At 37.5% G+C, this 27,086-nt stretch overlaps 1 protein-coding gene across 1 annotated transcript in view; it reads left to right on the top strand.

The window, feature by feature from the left end:
- Window positions 1-27,086, top strand: part of CBL (Cbl proto-oncogene) — a 107,497-nt gene that overhangs the window by 78,166 nt on the left and 2,245 nt on the right. The window contains exons 3-15 of the mRNA XM_072612964.1: window positions 1,404-1,550; window positions 6,438-6,594; window positions 8,944-9,065; window positions 9,366-9,503; window positions 11,005-11,092; window positions 11,599-11,730; window positions 11,985-12,188; window positions 19,292-19,423; window positions 19,509-19,886; window positions 23,754-23,848; window positions 24,389-24,544; window positions 25,775-25,875; window positions 26,399-26,581. Of these exons, the coding sequence (XP_072469065.1) occupies window positions 1,404-1,550; window positions 6,438-6,594; window positions 8,944-9,065; window positions 9,366-9,503; window positions 11,005-11,092; window positions 11,599-11,730; window positions 11,985-12,188; window positions 19,292-19,423; window positions 19,509-19,886; window positions 23,754-23,848; window positions 24,389-24,544; window positions 25,775-25,875; window positions 26,399-26,581 (2,033 nt within the window). The remainder of the gene's footprint in view (window positions 1-1,403; window positions 1,551-6,437; window positions 6,595-8,943; window positions 9,066-9,365; window positions 9,504-11,004; window positions 11,093-11,598; window positions 11,731-11,984; window positions 12,189-19,291; window positions 19,424-19,508; window positions 19,887-23,753; window positions 23,849-24,388; window positions 24,545-25,774; window positions 25,876-26,398; window positions 26,582-27,086) is intronic.

The following is a 27,086-nucleotide window of genomic DNA, read 5'->3' as shown; positions in this document are numbered from 1 at the left end:
TTACAACATTTCATGTACATCTTTCTCTCCATACAGCTGCAACCTTAGTTCAGGCCCTCATTGTCTTTCCCCTAGACTATTACAATAGCTTTATAATGGATCTTGCTGCCTCAAGTCTCTTCCTCCTCCAATCCATCTTCTGCTTGCTGCCAAGGGGATTTTTCTAAATAGTTCTGATTATGGTGCACGCACACCTTGGCCCCAGGACATTTCCTCATTACCTCCAGAATCAAATATAAAGTCTTCTGTTTGTCATTCTAAGCTCTTCATAGCTTGACCTCTTCCTTTTCAACCTTTTTATACTTTATTCCCATCTACACCCTCTATGATCCAGCAACAGGGGCCTACTTGAAGTTTCTTCAATAGGACACTTCATCTCCTGACTCAGTGCTCTTGAGTTGGCTGTCCCTCATTTCTGGAATATTCTACCCTCTTATCTTTACCTCTTAGCTCCTCTGTCTTTCATCAAGATTTATTTTAAATCCTATATTCTGTAGGAGACCTCTCCAAGACCTCACAGCTGCTAATGCTTCTCCCTTTCAGATTACTTTCATCCCCTCGTATTTACATTATGCATGTGTCCAGTTATTTGTTGTCTCCCCAGGATATATGTACCTTGAGAGCAGGAACTTCTTGCCCTTTCTTATATCTTCTGCATTTAGCACCTTGCTGGGCATATAATAAATGATTGTTGACTGAATGAATGACTGCATGTAACTACAGATGAGTCCCTTTAGTTTGCTGAACCATGGTTTCTCCTTTTGTAAAATGGAGATAAGAACTTTTTTACTAGTTAGCTCACATGGTTGGGTTTTTTAACTTTTTTTTGGCAAATAGTATTTTATTTTTTCCAATTACATGTAAAGATAGTTTTCAACATTAATTCTTCTTATAAGATTTTGAGTTCCAAATTTTTCTCCTTCCTTCCCATTACCCCCTCCCTAAGATAGCAAGCAATCTGATGTAGGTTGTACATGTTAAACAGTCATGTTAAACATATTTCCACATTAGTTAATGTTGTGAAAGAAGGAACAGAACCAAAGGGAGAAGTCATGAAAAACACAAAAGTGAAATTAGCATGCTTCAGTCTATATTTCAAGCTCCATAGTTCTTTCTGTGGATGTGATAGCATTTTCTATCCATGTGGTTGTTTTGAGGAAAATATCTGGAAAATTTTGGAGTGCTACTGAGCTGTTTAATGAAAAGATCTTTCAATATTTGACAGAACAAGAGTGACAGAATAGAAGAGTATTTTTCAACAATATTGGCCAGAGAAAATATCCAGATAGTTTCTAGATATTTTTGGATACCTTTGTAATTTTGCCACTGTATATTTCTAGCCATGTGTGTTTTACATAAATCTTGTTCTTTTGTCCCTTTGAATGCTCTGTTGTCATTTGTAGGCGAAATTTGACCAAACTGTCCCTGATCTTCAGCCACATGCTAGCAGAACTAAAGGGGATCTTTCCAAGTGGACTCTTCCAAGGAGATACATTCCGGATAACAAAGGCAGATGCTGCAGAATTTTGGAGAAAAGCTTTTGGAGAAAAGTAAGTCTCAGTATATTTAGTTTGGATCATGAAAAAATAATGTTATTTTAAATTCTTATTTTTACTAATGCTTTTTCTTTTTTTGTAATCCTAATTTCCATATTTATTCGTATCTCTTCCTTTACCTAGCAAATGGTCCTTTGTAACAAAAACTTAAAAAGAGAAAAAAAAGTCAACAAAATCAGTCAGTTTAGTAACATAGTTTTGACAGAATATGACGTATTCCATACCCATGATTTCTCTCCTTTGGTAAAAAAGAAAGGAAGGTAAAGTGTATATTTTTATGTTTAAATAAATACAAGTATTTCCTGTTGATTTAAGTTCTGAAGTTCTTAGGGAACTGGCATCATGTGGAAGGAAAGAAACTTTTCAGATAAAATATGTACATTTTAGCTTTAAGTTCCTCTTTAATGGTTTATTAAATAGATGACCCTATTTTCTCTGAAGGAAGCCTTATTTTATTGAATCTTGAATTTGAAATGCAGAATAATTATTGCATTTAGAGATCTGAGAGAATTATTTCATTAGTTATTTCCAAGAAGGCACTTAAATAATGCAGTAGATAGAATGCCTTGGGTCAGGGAGATACCTGCTATTATTATCCCCATTTTATAATTGAGGAAACAGAGTCAAACAGCTTAAGTGACTTAACCAAGGTCACACAACTAGGTCAACACATCACTTCTGAAACTGGATTCTGATTCAGGTATTCCTGACTCAAGACCTAGTATTCAATCCGTAATACCTATAATTTCACTGCTGCATGTCATTCTTTTTAATCATCGTTTATTGACTATCTAATACTTTTATTGAGTTCATTCCATACTTTCCCTCTTCTCAACAAATGATCTTACCTGAGAAAATTGAGGTCATCTGTCATGAACTCTCTCTTTTTCCATCTTCCACATCTCAGAACCTCTCTATATCATCCCTCATTCTCTTCTTGGTTCTATTTTCTCTCTTATTCTTAAAAAAAAGTCCTATATCTGGCCTCTCTTTTAGGGAAAATTCTTAAGGGAAAAAATGTCTACATTGCAGCCTTCACTTCTGTAATCTTCCTAAGCAGTCCACTGAAAGAGCTCTTTACACAGTTACCAATTTCTTAGTTGCCAAACTTGGTGATGTTTTTCAATTCTCATCTTTCTTAGCTTCTTTACAATATATGATATTGTTAACACCTCCTTCCTCTCTTGGTTTTTGTTATATTGCTTATTTCTTGTTTTCTCCATTGTTCCTTCTTGCTATTCTTTATTCACCCATCCATATCATTCCCACATTCCACCACTATGGGTAAACTCCTATATATCCTGAGCCTTCTTCTCTATACTTTCAATGACTTTACTAACTCTCATTCCTTTAGTTATCATCTCAGTAGAACTGACTCCCAAATTCAGCCATGTTCTCTCCTGAATTTCAGTCATTGATCTGCAGTTGCCTTTTGGCCATGTCCCATGGGTGCCTCAAACTCAGCATATTTAAAATAACTCATTATTTTTGCCCTCAAACACTCCTCTCTTCTGAACTTCACTATTTTGTTCCATTTACCACCATCTGTCTAGTCTCCCAGTTTTGTAGCCTTGACATTATTCTTTTGTCCTACTACTCCCTCATTCCACATATCCCATTCAGTTATCAAATCTCATTTCTGCTGTCACAGCATTTCTTCCAGCTATTCCCTTTTCTTTACTCATAGGGCTATCACCCTTGTCTAGTAGACCTCTATCACCTCTTTCCTGGATAGATAATTGTAATAGCTTCCCAACTGTTCACCTTACTTTAGTTCTTCTCCTGCTCCAATCCGTTTTGCACATAGCTGCTAAATTAATTTTTCTAAAGTACCTATGTCACTTTCTAAAGTATGTCACTTTTCTATTCAGTGAAGTCCATTGATTCCTTTTTTCCCCTTAGGATCAAATATAAACTCCTGATTGTCTTTTAAAACTCTCTTTTTTCCTAAACTATCTTTGAAGTCTTGTTGTACATTATTTTCCTCTTTCTGTGATATAGCCAGGCTAGCCTTTTAACTCTTCCTCACATGTCATGTTAAGTCTTTTTGCATTTGAATTGGCTGCCTCCCTTGTCTGGAATATGCTCCCTTCTCCCTTTTACTTCTTAAAAGGCCTTGTTTCCACCCAAACCCAGCTCAAACATGACTTTCCACATGAAGCCTTTCTGTTCCACTGTAGCTACTGGTATCCTTTCTCCCAAATTAACCCTGTATTTATTTTGTGTTCACATGTGCACACACACACACACATGCACGCACGCACACACGCACACATTCCTACATATACATACTCTTCCTCACCCTCACCCCAAGACTCCCTTTAGAATGTAAGCTCCTTGATTGAGGATAGGGACTATTTCATTTTGTATTTATATCTCTAGCATCTAGCATAATGCTGATCACAGAGTAGTTACTTAATAAATGTTTGATGGTTGATTTATTGATTCTCTTATCTGAGGAAAAGCTTATTGTTTTTCTTGCCAAGACTAAACTCCACCCTCACCCCCCATCGCCCACCCCCATTCCCTAGATCACTTCCATTTAGATATCTTCCCTTTTAGATATCATCTGGGAGATTGCCCCTTCAGTAATCTTTCCCATCTCCTCCCTACCTCCCAATGTTAAATCTTTCCTTATGTACTGATTCTATTTTTACCATCTTATGGATCTAAGTCTCTCTCCCATCCTTAAAACATGCTTGTTTATTTGTTTTGTTTTTTTTTTAAATCAAACAAAACACATTTCTATATTGGTCACATCCAAAAATATGTGTCTCATTCTGCATCTTAATCTGTCACCACCTCTTTGTTATGAGGTAGGTAGTAGTATTCATTGTTGGTCCCCTGGAATCATTGTTAATAATTACCTCGATCAGAGTTCTATCCTTAAGCCTCCAATTGACTGTGCCATCCCCACAAGGCAGCTTTCTTTTCCCTTTAACAGCTAAACTAGAAAAAAAGCATTTAAACTCATTACATCCATTTCTTCTTTCATTTCTCAGCCCTCCAACTACACCACTTTATTTAAAGTAAATTTTTCTCTTGAAGTTTACCAGTTACCTCTTAATTGCTAAATCCAGTGGCTTTTCCCCAGTCCTCATACTTCCTGAACTCTTTAGCTGTTGGTACAGCTGACCACTTTTTCTTGGGAGGGTAGTGGGGTTAGTGATCTATGTCAAAGATGAGGGGGAAGTAAGCATTTATGTAACAACTACTACATGCCAGACACTGTACTGAACACTTTACAGATATTGTCTCATTTGATTCCCACAGCCCTGGGTGGTAGGTCCTGTTGTTATCAGCTTTTTACAGTTGAGGGAACTGAGAGAAACAGAAGTTAAGTGACTTGCCCTAGTCACTATACTAGCCCACAGCTAGTATAGATCTGATGCTCAATTTGAACTCATTTATTCCTGATTCCAGGTCCAGTGCTGTGTCTGTTTTGCTGCATACCTTCCTTTTCTTGACTTCCATAACACTGCTCTCTCCTGGTTCTCTTCCTAACATCTGTTCACTTTTCCATATCCTTTATTAGATCATTTCCCATTTTTCACCTTCTGTGGATGCCTCTCAAAAGTCTTTGAATCTGTTCTCTTATGAAATCATAGATTTGGAGCTGGAAGGGACCTTAGAGGGGCATCTAATCCAACTCATTTATTGTATTGGGAAGGAACTGAGGTGAAGAAAGGTTAAATGATGCGCAACGTCATTTAAGAAATAAAAGTCAGAGAAGGAATTTAAACCCAGGTCACTTGACACCAAAGTGTCCTAATAGTAACTTGCGCTTAGGCACATAATAGATATTTGAATTGAATTGAAATTGATTTGATAGCCTTTCATATGGTTTAATTACCCTTGTAGTAAAACTTTCTTCCTTATCTCTCTCAGAACTTTCCATTTTACAGTTTCTTTTTATTTTATTCTCTATGGGTGGTATAGCATATACACTCAAAAATATATACCATCACTAGTTACTAAGGATCTATGGAAGAGACAGAACACAATTGCTTGTAATAGTTTAGCAAAAATAACATCCATGTTGTCTTTTTACCCCTATCCTTTTGTAATAAAATAAGTATATCTGGGTAATAGCACCAAGTCAAGAATTAGTTTGTAGTATTAAAATTGACATTCTGAAAAGGATAGCAAATGTTAGCCAATGGAAAGTTGGAAAATTGAGCTTTCAGGACCAATATATCCTCAAATATTTATAGTAGTTTTTTTTTTTGTAGTAGTGAAGAACCAAAAATAAAGTAGATTCCCGTTGTTTGAGGCATGTCTAAACAAAGTATGATATATGAATATAATGGAATGTGACTGTGCTGTAAGAAACAATGAATATGAAGAATATAGATACATGGAAAGACGTGAAATCAATGCACAGAACCAGGGCCACATGCAGCGTAAATGTAAAGAAGAACAAACAACAAAAACAATAAATCATATGCAAATATAATAACCAAGCTTTGTCCTAAAGAAGGGATTAATAAATGAAGTGCCATCACTTCTTTACAGGGGTAAGGAACTGAGTATATAGGAGATTTTATGTACTATTAGACTCAGTTGATGCATTGGTTAATTTTGCTGAATTTTTATTTCTCCCCTTTTAATTTTTTTTTTTTTTACAATGTATAGCTCTCTGGGCTGAAGGGAGAAACAACATTTAAAATGCAATTGATATAAAAAAAAGATACAAAATTTTTTTAAAATGAAAATTGAACCTTTAGTCAACTGTTCCCATTCCAAAATATAACTCAGCTTTACTTAGGGACAGTTGAAATTGCTTTTGAGAAGTGTGAGGTAGGCACTTCTACTTCTCCTTTTACTCTTGATTACATTCATGCCTAGAATTATTGACTCTGGGTTTTTTTTTTTAATCAGGACAATAGTCCCTTGGAAGAGCTTTCGACAGGCTCTTCATGAAGTACATCCCATCAGCTCTGGACTAGAGGCCATGGCCCTGAAATCCACTATTGATTTGACCTGTAATGATTATATTTCAGTTTTTGAATTTGATATCTTCACACGACTCTTTCAGGTAAGTCAAACACTGAAACCCTGTACACTTGTATTTTGAATAGCATTTTAATTGCAACAAGTATTATTGCCGCTTAAAAGTTTTTTTTAAAACTGTTACTATTAATCATGATATGTCTTAACATTATTTGGTTGTCATTATGTTTTTTACAGTGTTTGCTTTAGCACAGGCCTGTACAACCTGCAGCCCACCAAAGAATTTTGGGCAGCCCTCAAAAAATGTAGAGGAAAATAGCCTCTACATTTTTTATAGCCACCCAAAATCCTTTGGCATGTCCACAGGCCACTTACAGCCAGTGGGCCTGTGAAAATTAGCATGAAGATTTCTTGAAATTGAACTTTATATTTAGGACCAACCATTTTATTCCTTTTTTGTGTTAACTAATTTCTCTCTACTATTCATTAAAGCTGACCTCAGATTTCTTGACCTTTTTTTTTTAAAGCAAGGCTAAATTCTCATAATAATATGCACCTTTCTTTGTTTCCCTCTCCTTTTCTTCCCTTCCCTCCCAATGCATTCTTATTACGTATTATTTCTCCTCATACATGTACTATGGTTGGCAGATGATCCTTCTTGCTGTTCTTCATACGTGACATTCTGTGTTTCTTGTCCATGAATTTGCTGTATTTTGTGCCTGATAAATGCTTTATTTCCCTTTCCGCCTCATTCATTCTCATTCAGAGCTCAACCAAATGCTACATCCTCTATGAGGCCTTTCCTGATCCCAACGAGTTCATGTCCCCTGACAGTCCCTTGTATTTATTCTGTATTTACTTAGCTGTGTATATACTGTTTCCCCTGGTGGAAAAAAAGCTCATTAAAGACAAGGACTGTGTCATGTTTGTCTTTCTATCCCCAGCACCTCACATGGTATCTAGAACCTTAATAGGTACTTATAATGGCTTATTGAGATGTATAGTATCATCTTATGTCTCTTTTGCCTTTTGTAGCTAGACTCTTTGAAAAGACCATCTACAATAGGTGCCCCCACTTTCTTTCCTCTCTCTCCTTATAATCTAGTTTGTGAATTTTTTATTCCACCAAACTGGAAACTTCCCCAAAGTTACTAATGTCTTAGTTGCCAAATCCAACATTGTTGATCACTCTCTCCTCCTTAATATTCTTTCTAGGTTTTAAAGATACTACTCTCTCCTGGTTCTCCTCCTTTGTATTTAACACTTCCTTCTCTGTCATCTTTGCTGGAACCCCTTCTAGATCACACCTTCTCTTGAGGCGTCCCTCAAAGTTCTGTCGTAGGCCCCCTTCTCTTCTCCCTCTATACTACTTCATTTGGTGATCTCATCAGCTTCCGTGGGTTTAATTACCATCACTATGCTGGTGATTCTTAATTCTACCTTTCCAGCCCCAGCCCCTCTGCTGGTCTCCAAACTTGTATCTCCAACTGCCTTTCAGACATCTTGGACTGGATGTCCAGTAAACATCTTAAACTAAACATGTCCAAAACAGAACTCATTTATCTTTCCCCCAACCCCTTTCCTCCTCCTGCCTCATTCCATGTTATTACAGAGGACAACACTATTTTCCCAGTCCCTCAGGTCTCAACCTAGGCATCATCCTGAATTCCTCACTATCTCTGCCCCGCCTGCCCCATATCCAGACTGTTTCGAAGGCCTGTTGATTTTACCTTTGCAACTTCTCTTCTCTGACACCCCACCCTCTAGTGCAGGCCCTCATTATGTCATGCCTTGATTATTACAATAACCTGCTGGTGAATCTGCCTACCCTAAGTCTCTCCCCATTCCAATTCATCCTCCAACCAGCCATTAAAGTGATGTTGCTAAAAGCGCAGATCCAGCTGTCAGCCCTACTCAATAAATCTCAGTGGCCACCTGTTACCTTCAATGTCAAATACAAAATACTCTTTGATATTCAAAATCTTTCATAACTTAGCCCCATCCTACCTTTCCAGTCTTTTTACACCTTACTCTTTGATCTAGTGACACTGGCCTCCTTACTGTACCACGAACAGCATATTCCATCTCTTGACTCTGGGCATTTTCGCTGGCTGTTCCTAATACCTAGAACAATCTTTCCTCTGTTCCAGTTACTGGGGTCCCTGGCTTCCTTTAAGTCCCAACAAATATCTTACCTTCAACTCCTCTTAATTCCAGTTGCTTCCCTTTGCTAACTATCTCCTATTTATCCTGTATATAGTTTGTTTCATATATATTTGCATGTAATCTTCCTCAGTAGAACATAAGCTCCTTGAGGATAGTAACTATTTTTATGTCTCTTTTTCTATCCCCTGCACTTAGCATAGTGCCTGGCATGTAGTTGGCAATTAATAATTGTTTATTGATTGATGTGATTACTCTCTTGTTTTTTTAGCCTTGGTCGTCTTTGCTCAGGAATTGGAATAGCCTTGCTGTGACTCATCCGGGTTATATGGCTTTCCTAACATATGATGAAGTGAAAGCCCGGCTCCAGAAATTCATTCACAAACCTGGCAGGTTAGCATTCTACAGGAATTTGTCTTACTTGTTCTCTTATGGCTTCTGTTAGAATATAGGAAGCAGAATCTTGACTTTGGTATCCAGTTACCAAGATTTCACCATTAAATTGGGGTTTAATTAAAGAAACAAATGGAAAACTTTGCTATAGTGATCTGAAAATTGTTTCAAGTTATGAATATTAAGTTAACAGCTTCTTGGTTTTTTATCTGGAGGCATGGAAGAAGTTATCCTTGATGGTTTGTAAAGCAGATGGGTTTTTTTTGTCTCTTTAAAACCTTTCTCTGTCTATGTTCTCAGCTACATTTTCCGACTGAGCTGTACGAGGCTGGGTCAGTGGGCCATTGGCTACGTCACTGCTGATGGGAATATCCTCCAGACAATCCCTCACAACAAACCTCTCTTCCAAGCACTGATCGATGGCTTTAGGGAAGGCTTGTGAGTAGCTGTTTATCATTCGGTGGTGTCTAGGAACCTGAGGGACTAAAGCAATATTCCATGGCTTTGTTTCATGTTCTTTCTACAGATTGACCTGGGAGTTATATTGATAGAGTTTATTGTCTTGGTCTTCGCATTATGTTGAACTTGTTTTTATTTGGGGTATTGAGCTTTCTTGGATTTCATTATTTGGCTTTCTGCTTCTTTATGAGCAAAGGATTATCCATTATTTTTTTATCTGACAAAGTTTGGAAAAAAAATAAATTAACAGTAATGTTTACTTGACCTTTTCACATTATAGCCACATCATAGGACAATATTTTAGTGATTGAATGTACTTGAGAGTCCACTTTAACAGTATTTAAAAACCTTGTCTATTTGTGTCCCAACTTTTTTCTGATCCAACAAAATTTTTGTATATAAGGCATTTGACTCTAAACTCTTGCTGATTTGCGTGGGAAACTTAATATGTATCACAGAGTCATTATTTTTTTCAGGAGGCTAAGTTGCTTATCCGTTGACATACCTAGAGTATAACAAGAAGTGACTGAATATCTGCATGCCACTTATCTTCTGAAAGGATGAGGAAAGCCAGTTTTCCTCTTGGTCTTTGTGTGAAATCCACAGAAACACATGAGCAGAAGAGGTTGTTGACTGTGCTCTGAACTTTGCAGCAACAAATGCTTGAACTTTTTTGGTAGATGATCTCAGTGACTTAGCTGTTTTTTTCATCTCTAAAATAGATTTTTGTCAATGTAGTAGTAATTAGGTACTCAGTGACATTTTAGTTCTTTGTTTAAAAAGAAACTCCCAACAAAGACTAATATCTATTGTATGGAAAAATGCCATCCCCTCTCCCTGCCTGTTATAATATTCCATTAACTGTGCATCCTGGGAAGAAACATCACTATAATATCAGTATAACATCATCTTCTCAGAATTGCTTTGAGTCATTTTACTCTCCTTAGAAACTCTTGTGAATTTTGTCTTTGCCTCTGTTCTGCTTTTTGTTATAATCAATCATTAGTAATTTAGTTTGAAGGAAAACATTTGTTAAATGGCTACATTTGCAAGATATTATGCATAGTTGCTAAAAATACAAAGATTAAGAAAAGACAAAACCTCTACCCCTTAAGGAGCTTACAGTTTAATAGGAGAGGTAAGACACATCAGGAGATAACTATAATGGAATCAGAATATGATTCCTTATGTTTGGAGGGATCAAGTATGAGAGACTTAAGGAAGAGACAGATCATATCCGCCTAGATAGATCATGGAAGGCTTCAAGAAAGAAAGTGCCATCTCTGCTGGGCCTTAAAGGAATAAAAGGAATTTTTCAATAGGTGAAGGTTTGAGGGAGCCTGTTCTACAAACTCTTAAGTGCTGACATCCATGTCTTATTTCTTAACTTTATTTCTTAACACTGACATGCAAGACTTGTCATGTAATCACAAAAAATAAAAAGAACATTAAGTCATGTTTTACTTATTTATTTTTTTAGCTATTTGTTTCCTGATGGACGAAATCAAAATCCAGACCTGACTGGCTTATGTGAGCCTACTCCTCAAGACCACATTAAAGTTACCCAGGTTAATTGCATATTTATTCCATTGTAATAATTTCCTTATCCTCAAAAATTAACCCACTATATTCATTAGTTCAATTTTATAAGCCAATTTTGTGAAGTTTCAAAGTATAGTGTCCATCTAGAAGTTGTTTGGAATACCATCTGACAACTCTTTTGGGCAGGGTGAGGGGACGCAGTGTGAGACAGTCAGGGTTAAGTGATTTTCCAGGGTCACAGGCCAGAACTCTATCCACTCTGTCTACTATTTTTGTTTTGATAACTTTTATTAAATTAGTAATTTTATACATTCTTTCTAACTAGTCTTGTCATGTTTCCTTATAGACCAGTAGCATGAGAAGTAGGTGTGCTGTTGCTAGTTTTAAAGGAAGAAACTCTGAGTGTTCTTTCAGATTTGATTTTCTTTTTTACTCTAGGAAGGCTTATGAAACAAGTAATGTTTTTGAGTGATCTATATTTTAGGATGTATGGTTCTAGCAGACCCAAGTGATCTTTGTTTTTTCTTTTAAGGAACAATATGAATTGTACTGTGAGATGGGCTCCACCTTCCAGCTATGTAAAATATGTGCTGAAAATGACAAAGATGTAAAGATTGAACCTTGTGGCCACCTCATGTGCACATCCTGTCTTACAGCTTGGCAGGTAGGTATCCAAATCCCACATTCTCAAGTCAAGATAGTTCCTCCACAAAAATGGTTTTTTTTGGTTTTTTTGTTTTGGTTTTTTTTTTGCTTTTTGCTTTTCAGCCCTTCTTCAGATAATAAAAGCATAACCTGTGATTGATAGGTTTAGATTTTAAATGTCTATATTGTTTTCATCCCTATATACTGTCTAAATGCATAAGGTATTTTAAATACTTTTAGATCTGAGACTGTCACTAATCTCTTTCTTTACAGGAATCAGAAGGTCAAGGTTGCCCTTTCTGTCGGTGTGAAATTAAAGGTACAGAGCCCATCGTGGTGGATCCATTTGATCCCAGAGGAGGGGGTGGCCTACTTAGGCAAGGAGCAGAGGGAGCTCCTTCACCAAATTATGATGATGATGATGATGAAAGAGCTGATGACTCCCTTTTCATGATGAAGGAACTGGCCTGTGCCAAGGTAATACTGCAGCTAAGAGATTTAATTGAGTTATTCTGTGAAATAATAAATCATTTGGCACAAAACACAGTGTACAAGAATTGTACTAGGCTTTGATTTACTCAGGTATTTTGATTGACTAAGTACCTGCTATGTGCCAGGCACTTTTACTAGGGGTTAAAGATGTAAATGAAATGAATGAAAATTCTCATAGGTTTTCTATAATACTGTATCTGTTATCCTGTTTGTATATAGAGAATCTTCCTCGTATCAAAAATTTAGAACCAGAAGACCCTTGATAGATTTTCTAGTCCAACCCTTTCATTTTCAGAACTCCAAAGTCCAATAAGATGAGCAGGTTTGTCCAAAATTGCAGATCTGCTAAGTAGCAGAGCTGGCATTTCATCTAAGGTCTTCTAACTTCAAATCTAGTGGTCTTTCAATTGTACTGTGCATTCTCTGATTACGATCCATATATGCCACACGAAATATTAGAAAGCAACTGTTAATGTCACTGTTAAGTCTTTGTCCAAACTAAGCACCCTTAATGCCTTTATCATTACTTTTGTATAGTGCTGTAAGGTACACAAAGGGATTTCTGTAACTTTTTTTTCTTAAAGCAAGGGAATGGATCTTATGTTACTCCTCTATCAGAGAACATCTTTTTTTTTTTTTAATCATATGTGTTGTTTCTGGAGAGATAAATAGGGAGCAGTGAGAAAATAAAGATTTGGATTTTCATTTATTTATTTTTTAATTCTTAACTTAAAAGACCCCCCAAAACCTCCAAATCATATATCCTTATATACCCAAATATTAATGTTCACCATCATTGGTGACCTAACTGGATACCCCAATACTATAATGGTTTGAAATATAGTACTTACATGATCTGAATAATGATATTGAGTGACAGCGTATGAGGGAGAGGCCCCACAAACTGGTCATTTGGCAATGAATTTTTGGACCACAGAAGCCCATAAAGCAAAGAAAAGTAGAAGATGACCCTCAGGAATTGGAATAGTGTAAGCCAGTGGCTTCTAGGCTGCAGGTTCCCCACCACTGGTAAGCAAAATAAGACTAAGAACTGATTTCAAAGATGAGGGAAAAATATAAAAGAACTTTTAACGGACAAGAAGGTGAATTTTACAATTATAAATCAGCATAAGTATACTTGGATTACTCTTCCATTGAAATGATAGAGAGTGGAAGAATGAATTAGAAAATAGAACCCAACAATTTACTTTATACAAGAAACTAATTTCAAACATATAGGCAGGAATAAGGGCTGGAATAAAATTAATATATTTCACAAAGTTCCAAGAGAACAGGAATTACAGTCATACTTACAAGTAAGGCAACAGTAAAAATTAATGGCAAGAGAGAGAGAAATAGTATTAAGTACATTGTTCTTAAAAGCATTGTAGAAAACAAAAAAATACAGGGGGTAGGTGGTCCTTCATTATACAAGTATTGTTTATTTGATTTCTCACAGTTAAAGAATTACATTTTGTTTTGGTTTGGACCTGTGATTTTATTGGTGTAGACAACTTCCCTTTGAGGAAATTCTTTCTACCAATGCAGTTTGGGAAAGGAGAGCTGGAAAAGAAATAAGCATCTGTATAGTACCTACTACTTGCCAGGTATTTTACCAAATACTCTATAAATATCTCTTTTAATCCTCACAAGAGTTTTGTGAGTTAGATGCTGTTATTATCTCCATTTTAAAGTTGAGAAATCTGAGGTAAACAGAGGTTCAGTGAATTGCCCAGGTCATTCTGCTCTGGATGTGTCAGAGACCAGACTTAAACTTAAACTTTCCGAGACTCCAAGGTCAGATTTTTATCTACTATTCCACACTACCTTCCTTTAAGATTGTATATGCAAAAGTCATAGGAAAATACAAGTTATGCATGGAGAAACAAAAATCATCATAACATGCAACCATTAAAGAATTGATCATTTATAAATTAGTTTCCACTTAAACTTCCCTCACTACTCAACACTAGCATCTAACTTGTCAGTGTTAGTTTCTTTGTTGGTAGTCTGGATGAATGTCTGCCTATCGCTACTCCAAAAAAGAATGATTTTGAATATCAGTGGATAAAGAGATTAAGGGAGACTCTTTGGGAAAACTTATGAAGTCCTTAAAGATCATAAAGTTCACAGTTCATTAAGTAATTAATAGAGGAAACTAAGCAAAATATGTAGACCCAAATGGAGACCAATGACCTGAGACATAACTAAGAATTCTTGAACCTAGGACAAATTCAGTGAGGGGAAGGCATGGAATTAAATGTTGACATATCTGTGCTTAGTTGTGGTATACTTGAGATACAGAGGTCATAGAAATTGAGGTTGAGGAACTAGGAGGCCATTATGTTCAATGGAGCCAGATGCTGAACTTACTGAGGAAGAGGCAGACTGACTTGAACATTCATAAATGAATCTACCACAAAGATTTGGGCAGAATACAATGAACTTAAAGGAAGAGTTTGTTGTTGAGTGATAATGGTAGAGGAGGGAGGGTCTGAAGGTGGCATTCAGGGAACAAAGGAGCATACCAATTTCTCTTTCTGACAGTATGTGTCAGAAAGTGTGAGAGAGGCAGTGTCCAGACTTGTAGAGACTACCATGAGATGTGATATGCTCAAGAGAAATTGAGGTTTTGGGGAAGTACCAGCAAATGGAAGAAATGTGAGGAAGAGGTCTAAAATGTAGGAAGTTTGTTAATGAAAGAGGAACATTCCAGAGGACACAGTTGGAAAAGAAGTCAAAGAAGGATAAGGGACTGGAATAGGTTAGAGCTTATCTAAATAAAGATGAGATGGGGGAAAAGTAGCTGGGGAAAAAAGGGTTTCAGATATGGACAGAAAGCTAGTGAGACCCTGGAGAAAATAGTCTGACCTCCACTATGGTTGGTGAGAGGATAGCTTATACCTTTCTCCCTAATTTCTACAGAAAGAAATCCTGCCTCCTTGCCCTTTCTGCTACTACCTTCCCTCTCAGCCTCTACAGGTTAAAGGCCAGTGGAAGACCCCAAGGTTAGAGGCACAAGAACGATAGTCTCCAGTGGGGAGGAAACCTATTATCCTACCAAGATGTTAGCACTGGGGCAAAGCCTTGACTTGCCTCATCCAAGTTAGTGTTCTAAAACATTTTAGTGGGTCAAAGAAGACATCATAAAAATTATAAATAGTGGATAACAGTAATGCAGTGTATCAAAATTTATGGGATATAATTAAAGAAATCCTCTAAAAATATTCTACTAATAAAAACTTTAAAATAAGAAAACCAAAGATGAGCAAACTGATAGTGCAATTTTAAAAACAAAAAAGTTGACATGTCGGGTGAGAGGTGGATAAAACTGAAAATATACTGCAACTGAAAAATACAACTCATAGGAAAAAATCAAGATAAAAAATTCATATTGCCAAATTAGGCCATGCAATTGGCTGAGGGCTAACCTTCTGAGTTAATTGATTAGTGCACACATATATCTTATTCACTACAGATGAGCTGAAACCAGAACTGGAGGAGAAGAATGGACTTTGAACCATTTGGGAAATTATACAGCACTTCTCATGACCCCAGGATAATGCCTATCATAAAAGTCCATTTTTAAAGAATCTATATTCTCCTGGTTACTATATTGTTGCAAAGGAATCAAAATTACAATTTCCCAAATAATACTAGAAAGACAGGCGAACTATATAGTATGTTACCCATACCTCTACTTGTACGCTTATCACCATCTAATTAAATCTTATACTTTTCCAGTTGCTTTCCTCCTGCAGTTCTCTTTTTCCATTATATTTTAAGGAAGCCCTGTTTTGTTGCTAACTTCTGTTTATCCTAGTTCTTTTTCATGTTCTTTCCACCTTATTGTAGTCACAGAAACCTTGCTCTTTGTGATCTTTTCTAGGGCTGAGTTTTCTAGGGCGGACTCACGTCCCCTAATGCATGGGGACAGGATGGTGAGCTTAGCATATTCCCTCCTCAGATGTTGATTCCATCAGTCAATACCACCCAATCTAGATGCTTGTTGCTGTGGTACCATGCTCCATGTCACTTTCCTTCCTGTCAAAGAATTCAGTACTTGTAGTTTTTCCTACCTGCTTTAGCCCTTGCCTTCATACCTGGGAATTTCTGTATACATTTGGATGTCTTCTTGAACACGTTGAGCCCCCAGTTCATCAACCAAATTAACTTCCATGACCTATAGCTTCCCTTCACCTCTGTCCCTTAGGGATGATCATACTCTTAATCACACCATCATTCATAATTATGCCAGGTTTATGATTTTGAACTTTGAAATTCTCCTCTGTGATCCTAAGTTCCTATTATTCCATCTTTCCTTCTGCCTTCTGCATCCTCTGAACCTTAGTCTTTATCTTTGCCATAACCTTTCTGTCATTTTGGTCCCTTACCCCAGCCAAACCCTCACTTTCTTCTCTTAGCAACATTGAACCCATCATCTACCAAACCAATTAAACATTTTTCACCATCCGTGGCATCTTAATCCCCTTGTGCTTTTGAGGAACTTCAACCCTGGATCACTCACACAAAACTGTTAAACACTCATGGAGGAAGTCAAATATACTCAAATATATCTCTGATCTCATAAGCCTGGAAGTTCTCTCAACCTACCAGTGCCTACATATGCCTACAGTAACTCTTAACCATGTCCTTCCACAAGTCACCCATGTGATCTTCCCTCTGGAGGCCTAATTTACTTTCTCCTCATATTGTAAGAGCCCCAATGGACCACTCTGGATGTCTTCCTTTCTTTCCTCACTTTGTGACCAGCCCCTCTTACTATCATACAATTCCCTAAGGACATTTTTTTTTTACTCCTGTTCATCAAAGTACTCACTGGTTATATTTTACATTCTGTTCATACCTGTCATGTGCCTTTCCATTGCCTCTGAGTGAGATTCATTTTTCATTCTTTGGAGATTGTTGTATTCATGTTTAGTTGCCATATAGTAGCAGAAATAGAATTTTGGTGTTGTTTGTTTTCATGGGAAGCTAAAGTCATTGTAGGAGCTTGGCAGTTTTTTGGAGGCAATCACTCTGCTTACTTTCTTTCTGTTGTTCAGCTCTGTGGCCAAATCACTTTCCATCTGTGCTGTCTGTCTCAGATATACATACAGATGAACAGGCTCTGCAGATTATCTATCCAAATGCTTATTTTAATATGAAAAATAGACATTCTTCTTCTCCTTGATAGGAAATCGGGATCTGTTACAACAGTGAACATTGGTAGCTTTTAAATTTGGTCTGGATTGGATTAGAGATAGACTAGAGATAATAAGCCTCAATTGATGATCTGGACTAGGGAATGATAGCAGTAGGAATGGATAGAAAAGAATTGATAGGAGATTTCAAGGGGAAAATTTACATGATAATTGTGACTAGATGAGGGAATGAAATAAGTTAGCTTGAACTATTATAAAATTTAGATCTGTCTTATTCTCTTATCCTTAAGGAGTACTGCTTTATGGTTTGTTCTGTTGCCTTGTCAGCAGAAATTGAGACTTCTCTAAACAAAGTAGTAAGCACAAGGTGCTCCAGAAGATGAGATCTGTTGTCTTCCTTCTCTTCTTTCCTCTTCTGCTCAGCAATAATGACTGGTCTAAGTGCAGGCCATGCTGTTTTTGTTCAGGAAATATATGGGCTGTCATCTTATTATGAGTGCATTCAATACATGTTTGACTATCTTCTGTCCGTTTTGCTTTCTGCTGTGAATGCAGAGAGGCATTTTGCATGAGTTATTGTGCCAAGTGCTTATCTGTTCATCATGTTGCTTTGTGCAGGAAGATGGAAAAAGCTTTATATTTGTTTCAAATAATTTGGGGTTTATTTTTTACTTTAATTAAAAGATAAGTGTTAATTCTATTTACTGGATTGAAGTATCATGATTCTTTAAAAGAACTGGAGATGCTCACTAGTTTAAAAAAATCATCTCTAAATGTTTCATTCACCTTTAGAATTCAACAAATTTGACCATCAACACACTTCTGTTAGGTGCAAAACACTTGTTGTGTGGGGAAATACAAAGATAAAACATGATCCTTCATGAAACTCATAGTCTGGTAAGGGCTTTTGAAACATCATGTATCATAGTTACTTGTGTAAGTGTATGAGAGAAATGTAATTGAAGTACTTTGTGAAGTCTGAGTGGATCCTTACTGAGTGGGGAAGATTTTATAGAAAACATGGCACCGGGGCTGTGGAAAGCAGGTGGTGACACAGTCTGAGTGTAACATTAGCAAAGGCATAGAGATGGATGATAACAACATTAAGACATCTGTGACTATTGGAAGGTAGTCCAATTTGTTTGAAGTATATAGTGCACACGGATGAGGGAGGAAAAGTAGAAGAGGGAAAATGTAAGATGTGCACCAGATTGTGAAAATGGTAGGGCCTTGAATGTAAAGCTCAGGAGTTTGACTTTTTTTTAGTGGCCATAAAGAGCTAATGAAGGTCTTTAAATAGGAGGATGCCTGGATATATGCATGAATTCCCTTTTAGTCTCTCTCCATATAAAGCATATTTTATATGGACCTGGATTACTTTCCTGTCTTTTCCTAAAGACATTATTTTTCCTGGTGATTTTCTCAGGTTAATATCTTCTTGCTTTTTTCCTGTCTTTTCATGGATTTTAACCTTGAAAAGCATTAGCAGTTAACCTGTCTTGAAAGAAAGCAGTAGAAAAACAAGAGAGAGAGCAATTTAGCAATTTAGCAAAGATTTTTCCACTTGAAGTAGAATGAGCTCTTACAGGATAGCAGCAACATACGGGAAAGCTTAAGGCTCTTTCTTCCAAATATATTCTCTGATAGCTAACTGGATCCCTGCTTGGTTGGTGTTTATGGATTGAGTGCCCTCTCATGGTGGCATGAAGGCAATAAAATCCCAGTAGAAATTTATCATTGGTGATGGAAGAATTTAATAGGGGTTTGGATGACTAGGGTCTAGGCTGATTATGCCATATACATACTGTCCTGTATTTGTATGGCAGTTGCTAGACACTGCTTTGGAGAAAATCAGTGTTATTTTGGGATAGTTTTTTCTCTCCCTAGAACGTGAAAATCCTTGAAACAAACTTTTTATTTTAGGTTGAACGGCCTCCTTCTCCATTCTCAGTGGCTCCACAAGCTTCTCTTCCTCCAGTGCCACCACGACTGGATCTGTTACAACAGCGAACATCCATTCCCTCAGGTGCTTCTAGTCCTGGAACTGCTTCTAAGGTAAAGACTTTTCTATCTCTGCTACTTCCCTGTTTTTTAGTGATGAGCAAGTGGATGCTTATCATCTTTCATTATGTCTCATCAGGTTACCCCTGGCTCCCTTCATAAGGATAAACCTTTGCCAATCCCTCCCACACTTCGAGATCTCCCTCCTCCACCTCCTCCAGATAGACCACATTCCATTGGGGCAGAGAGTAGGCCTCAGAGACGTCCACTACCATCTACACCAGGCGACTGTCTGTCCAGGGACAAACTTCCCCCTTTTCCTTCTGGCCACCCAGGAGAATCATGGCTTCCTCGGCCAATACCCAAAGTACCTACAGCTACCTTAAGTCCTGGTGACCCCTGGTCAGGCAGAGAATTGACCAACCGGCACTCGCTTCCTTTTTCACTGCCTTCTCAGATGGATCCCAGAGCTGATGGTCTTAGACATGGAAGCACTTTCAGCTTGGATGCCCCAGTGGTGAGTTCGTTTTTCTATGAGTGTCTGTGTGCAGAGCACTGTGAGTGGGTAATCTGGGGAATACAAAGCATGTATTAGGGGAAACATGTACCCAGGCAACTCTGCTCTAATATAAAGGCCACATAAGAACAGAGACAATAATTCCTAAAGAAGTTTGGAAATGGAAGAGATCATTTCCAGGGAAGATGATCTGGGCTTCAGTGGATGGGCAGAACTTGGAAATGGTACAGAGAGTTTTCCAAGTTTAGGGGAGAATCAAGAAAATGCAAGATCTTTTTCAGGTTTGGAGTCTTTGTGAGTGAGAGTAGTAGAAAATAAGACCAAAAAGAGTGCCTGGAATCATATGGGAAGGTTGTGGAACCAGGGCAAGGAGGGTGGACTTCATTCTCTGGACAGTGAAGAACTATGGAGATTGCTGAGCAATGTGTATTTGACACAGTGAAAGTGATCATGTAAGAAGATTAATTTTGTGGTGAAATGAAAGATGATTGGGGGAAGGGGATGGGATGCTAGGTAAGGAGAAAAATGGAAGCAGGATGTGGGGTGTTCTTTCATTAGTGACTGTTTGAACATGGATCAGTCACTTAATCTCTCTGGATTTCCATTGTTTCATCTGTGAAATGAGAGGGGTGAACTAGATGACCCTTAAGGTCATTTCTATCTCTAAATTGATGTAGTTAAGTGATTATAATAGTCTAATTTGTTAAGTACCTACTGTATATAGAGAGCACAGTGGTAGGTGACGGCAGATAGTTTGTTGTTAAGTTGTCTTTCAATTGTATCAACTCTTTGTGACCCCATTTGGGCATTTTCTGGGTAAAGATACTGGATCGGTTTTCCATTTTCTTCTCCAGCTTATTTTACAGATGAGGAAACTGAGGCAGAGATAAGCAACTTGCCCAGAATCACACAGTAAATATGTGTCTAAAGTCAGGTTTGAATTCAGGAAGAAGAGTCATCCTAATTCCAGGCCCAGCACTCTTATCCATTGTGCCACCTAGCTGCCTCAGAAATATGTAGTTTAGGCAAATTATAATCCTGCCCTCATGGAATTTATGGTACAATAGTGTGATAGGATAAGCATGCATAAATAACTGGACCACAATAATATACATGCATTAGAAAAGTGTTATCAGAGTGTTATGTGAGGCCCATAATAATAGGAGAGTAGGGAGTCATTATTGACTGGAGATATCAGGGAGGGAGGGCTTCCTCCTGGGTAAGTAACATTTGAGTTGGGTTTGAAAAAATTAATAGAAATTCAACAGACAGAAATCTTTCTGGCAGCAAGGGATGATGATGAGTAAAGAGCATTCCAAGCATAGGAATTATAGGCCAGAGACATGGAGATGTGTTACTATAGGACATGTTACTATAGGACATTTAATCCATTTTTACTAAAGTGTGGATTACATGAAGACAATGGATTGGGGGGGGGGGTGTGGAAGAGCTGAGAATAGTATGAAATAAAGTTGGAAAGGTAGAATAGTGCTGGATTATAGAGTCTTGATTGCCCTCCTAAAGGAATTTGAACTTAATTCTGTAGGAAATAAGGAGGTGTTAAAGGATTTTGAGCAGAGGAGTGATATACCAGATTTGTAAATTTAAAAAAAAATGTCTGGTAGTTGTGTAAAGAATGGTTTAAAGGGGAGTAGAGAATGAAGTTAGGAACCTATTTAGGTGGTATTAAAATAGACCAGTAGTTGGTAATGAAAATGTATACTTGGATATAGTGGCAGTGGAAATAGAGAGAAGGGAATAAATAGTTGAGAAATGATAGAGCCCAGATTATATATGTTATTTAGTAACTGATTGAATAGGTGATGTGAAGGAGAGAAAAAGGTCAAATAACTTTAAGTTTTCACTCATGGGACATTGGCTCAAGATAATAAAGCATGATGAGTAGTGGTGAGAATAGAAAGAAGAGAATATGTACAGGAATGATTACAAAAGAAAAAAAAGAATGGAGTTTGATAACTATAGAGGGAAAGAGTCAAAGAAGTTTTAAGTTTGAATGACTAGCTCAAGATTTGACTTTTAAGTGCAGCGAATCATATTCAGTAGCAGTCAGAAGTGTAGAGATGGGAGGCCTATAGGAAAACACTGATGGATGTAATTTTTCAGAATTGTTCTGGTTGGGGCATAGTCAAGATGGAGTAGTAAAAGGTCACAACTACCAAAACTCCCCCAAAATCTCTCCTACAAAACTACCATAGAAAATGCTGAATAGAATTCTGAACAGGAAAGCTAGCAAAAAGTCAAAGTAAGTTATTTTTCTAGACCAGGGCAGCTTAGGAAGACAGAAAGAAAGGTCTATGGACTTTGTGGGTGGGGGCTGGTCAGAAGCAGAGTGTAGTGGAAGTAGTATCAGCTTTGGGCTATGGGCTGTGGGGCATCATCAGCAGCTTGGAACAGTAAAAGGATTGAACATCTAGTCAGAAAGTACATCACTGTATTAGCACTGAGGTCAGGACCAGGTATCATTTGACAGCTCTGTTGCCTATTACCCAGTTTTGGGTCTTGGTTACAGGACAGAGAGGAGCAGTCACAGTCACTAGGGAGCAGGGGTCCTACCTGTGTAAGGACCAGAGCAAGAAGGCAGTGTCCAGACTTATCATACCACTTTGGAAATACCAAAAAACATACAAGACTCCAAACTGAGTGGTAAAAGCATCAGAAGAATATAAAAGACAGAAGCTCCTCCAGATCTAAAAAAAGCCCAATTCTAATCTAAAGTCCAAAGTCAAGAAGTAGACTAGGAAAATGAGCAAACAACAAAAGAACCTGACCATTAAAAACAACTATGATGATAGGGAAGCTCAAGACAAATTTGGAAGGCAATAACTTGAAAACATCTACAAGGAAAGCTCAAAGAAAACTGTAGATTGGATAACAGTCTGTAAAACAAGAATTCCTAGAAGAGCTAAAGAAAAAGATTTTGTTAAAAGGCAAAAAAAAAAAAAATTTAAAAAGCAAATAAGAGTAGTAGCAGAAAAATTGGGAAAAGAAATGAGCTATGCATGAAGATTATCAAAAACATTAACAGTTTGGTAAAAGGCACAAAAAATACTAAAGAAAGTAACTCCTAAAAAATCAGAATTGGCCAAATGTGAAAGAGGTATAAATCCTGACTGGAGAAAAAAGCTTAAAAATTAGAATTGGTCAAGTGGAAGCTAATGCTCCATGAGATATCAAGATACAGAATTGTTCTGGTTATACCAGAAGAACTCAGCATTCTTTGGAATAGTAAAAGGCAAGGAATGAAGAAAATCCATGTAGATTAGTTTCATTCTTCCTCCATTTTGTTCATTGCAATTATATACAAGCTAAGTAGAGAAATAGTGAATTCAGCTTTCTGGTTATCAATATATGTAAAGGTCATTCTGATTTTGGGCATAAATGTTTATGCTAGGAAAATTTAGTCTTTGTTAATGTCATGAATCTGATGTCTTTGTAAAATAAACTCTGAGAAGCAGCATGGTATTTAGGACACTGGCCTTGAAGTCAGGAGAACCTGGGTTCAAATTCTGCCTCAGACACTTAGTTGTGTGACCCTGGGCAAGTCATTTAATCTCTATATGCTTTAGTCTCTTCTAAAAAATAAGGGTAGAAGTGTTTGCTTCAATGGCAGCTCTAAATCTATAATCCTATTGCCTTGACACTTGCATGATCCTTCTCATCGATGAGCCTTCTTACGGGTCTGAAATCAAGTATACTTATTCAGTTGTAATAAACTGTGGTGTGAGACATTGGGAGAAAGGTCTAAGTGGCCACTATGTGTTGTATGAGGTAGATAAAGGGAACAGGAGATTTGAATGCATTACTGTAATAGGGAAGAGCTTTAAAGCATTTTTTCCCTTATTCCAGAATGTGATCAACAGTCCATTAGCTGGGCCAGAATGTGAACACCCCAAAATCAAGCCTTCGTCTTCTGCCAATGCTATCTATTCTCTTGCTGCCAGGTATGCTGTTAAAACCAAATTCAGTGTAACATGTTTATTAGGGAAGTTCAGAAAGTTTTTGAGTATATAGTTTTTGGAATAAAAACATGAGTCTATGCTTCTAGAAGAGTTGACAGAAAAATTCCCTAATAATACTAATCATAACTTTATGAATCAAAAACTAATTCCTGTTCCATTAGGACCTGCTCTTTAAAATAAAACTTCTTTGGATTGGCATTGTCAAGAATCAAGGAATTGTGTTGCACAAGTGTTGCACATCTTTAGTACAAAAGCCACACCTGCTGGATGGTGGCAGACATTGTCTCCTTTCCTAAGAAAATGTACTTTATCCTAACTACCTCTCCTCTCAGGAGAATTAATGATTTCAAAAAAATTAACATGAATTTTGGGCTTAATTTGCTACCATCTCTTTGACAGAAATCATTTTGAAGGCTTATTTCAAACCTTAATGGTATTCTGGCTCTTGATTTGTTTGTTAGTTCTACTTGATTAGATTTATTCTATCAAGATATTTTCCCTTCTGTTTCCTGCACCTCCCAGACCTCTTCCTGTGCCAAAGCTACCCCTTGGGGAGCAGTGTGGAAATGATGAGGACACAGAGTATATGTCTCCTTCTTCTCGGCCTCTGGTGCTTCCTAGTGCCAGCCTCCAAAAGACAGAACTAAAACGACCTCTGGAGATAACGCACAGTTTGCAGTAAGTTTCCAATACTTCCAAACTTTACTAATGTAATTATTATGACTTTGTGCCTTTTTAATGTATTTTGAAAAAGTTTTGTTAATGTATTTTGCTTTTACATCACACTTATTTCCAAATAGGACTTTTCTTTTCAAAAAAAAAAGTCTTAAGAACCCAATTCAGCAAAACCATCCATTCATCTACTGTGCTTAAAAACAGGTAGCATTCAACCACCTAGCCCCCCAACTCTACGGTGAAAGGAGAAAGTTATATTTCTCATTTCTTCTTAGGGCTAAACTTAGTCATTATAATTATACGGTGTTCAATTTCTTTTTATTCTTTTTATCTATATTGTTGTAGACATTGTATATGTTGTGTTCCTGGTTCTGCTTACTTCACTCTGTATCAGTTCATATAAATCATCTGTTTCTCTGAATTATTCGTATACATCATTTTTTAGAGTGCAATAATATTCCATTACATTCTCATATCACAGTTTATTTAACTGTTTTCTATTTTGCAGCCACTCACCTTGTTTGCCTTTTTTTGCCAAAAATTTTCTGTATTTCTTTAGAGGCAGTTGGGTGGCCCAGTGTCTAGAGTCTTGGGCTTGGGGCCAGGAAGACTGGAGTTAAAAATCCTACCTCAGATACATACTAGCTTTTTGACTCTGGGCAAATCACTTAACTGCTGTTTGCCTCAGTTTCCCCACCTATAAAATGGGGATGATAATAATACCTACCTCCCAGTGTTATTGTGAGAACCAAAACGTGTTTAGACCAGTACTTGGCACACAATAGATGCTATATAAATGCTTACTCCCTTCCCTTCCCCCTTTGCTATGATAAAAAGGTGCCACTGTGAATATTTTAACGTATTTAGGTCCTTTCCGTCTTTTGGTCTCTTATTTTGGATGCTGCAGGTGGCACCGCTGCCTTAGCCTGTATAGCACCTGTTTTGTTTTTTCAGCATGATTAGTCAGTATTAAAATAGAGTCATATTTAACTTTAGTTCTTCATCCTCTTTTGCAGTTACTATCAATTCTGTGCTTTCAACATTAGCAAAAGCTTTAAATTATGCTCTTCTTTTGCTTTTTCATCTGACTATACACAAAAAAGGACTGGCATGTCTGGGTAATAGTGGTTAGAAGTGACTAAATCTTATATCGTGTGCTTTAGATATCATGATGATATCATGACATTTCTGAAGAAGTTTGTCATGCTCTCTTTTCTTTTTTCCCCTATTTAGAGTGTTTGATTCGGAGCAGCAGATTGACAGCTGCACCTATGAGGCCATGTACAACATTCAGTCGCAGGCGACTTCTGGCCTAGAGATCAGCAGTACTTCTGGTGAGAGCCTAGACTTAAGGCCTGTGGAAGGTGGAGCCTTGGTCCTTTTGGCTCATTTAATAACTTCACTGACATGGCAAGCATATGTGGATAGCAGTCTAATACTTTCTTAGATTGGAGGTTAAACGTCAAACCAGTTATCTTAACACTTTTTAAAGGTGTTCATTGACCAATTGCTCTTTTGTTTTTAATTCCTTTTCAAGGCTTGGGAGCGTTTGAAGGTTACTTTGCCTGGTCTGCTTTGTTGGCAGCTCCCCTCTATTCCCATTGCTTTGCAGCATTGATGAAATTCTTTTGTGTGTGGGTAGGGAATACTTAATTCCCCTCTTAACTAACTGAGTTGAAAGGTTAAGAAGCCAGTGAACTCAGGGCCCCTATAGCTTGCCTTTGACTAATCTTTTGAGATTAGTTGTGGAATTGCTATTGGCTTTTGAAAGATTTGAGTGTTTATTTTCAACTAGCTGAGAGATTTGATTTATTCTACTCCTAAGAAGTGTTTGTAAAATATAATTTCTATTGTTAGTTGAGGGAGATCCGGCTTCAACCCTTCCCAACAACAGTCCTGAAGAGTCAGAGAACGAGGATGATGGATATGATGTCCCCAAGCCTCCTGTGCCAGCAGTTCTGGCCCGGCGGACTCTGTCAGACATTTCTAATGCCAGCTCTTCTTTCAGCTGGATGTCTTTGGATAGTGATCCCACAATAGGTGAGTGGACCTGTTTGTAGGCCTCCTAAAGTTTGGGACAGATTGCTTCTACTATATGGTTTTAGTCCTGAAGAAGAGATGACTACTTCTGGCAGGAGAGACAGAGACAGTGAGAGAGAGAGAGAGAGAGAGAGAGAGAGTGTGTGTGTGTGTGTGTGTGTGTGTGTGTGTGTATGGGTGTGGGAGTGTGGGGGTGTGGGTATAGGTGTAGGTGTACACAGGAAGAGAGTAGGCCCCAAGCTGGATTACTAATAATATTGGTAACACTGGTGAATTTGAAGGTTGTGGTCATAGTATTTTGCCAAAGGATGTAAGTTTGTCCATAAACCACAACACACACACTCTGCTTGGGGCCATTAAAATTGCTAGCTATTCCAAGTATACATAATGACACTAGTAATTAAGCTTTGTACTTAAGACCAAATGTTCATGGTTTCTGGCTCCTTTCCCATTAGAAAAAACATTTATTGGATCTAGCAATAGCTCTAGGCAGACTTGGGGATCA

The sequence above is a fragment of the Notamacropus eugenii genome, chromosome 5 (assembly GCF_028372415.1).
Source record: "Notamacropus eugenii isolate mMacEug1 chromosome 5, mMacEug1.pri_v2, whole genome shotgun sequence".
Lineage (NCBI taxonomy): Eukaryota > Metazoa > Chordata > Mammalia > Diprotodontia > Macropodidae > Notamacropus > Notamacropus eugenii.
The sequence above is the reverse complement of the archived record's forward strand: the minus strand, read 5'-3'. Positions and strand labels throughout refer to the sequence as shown.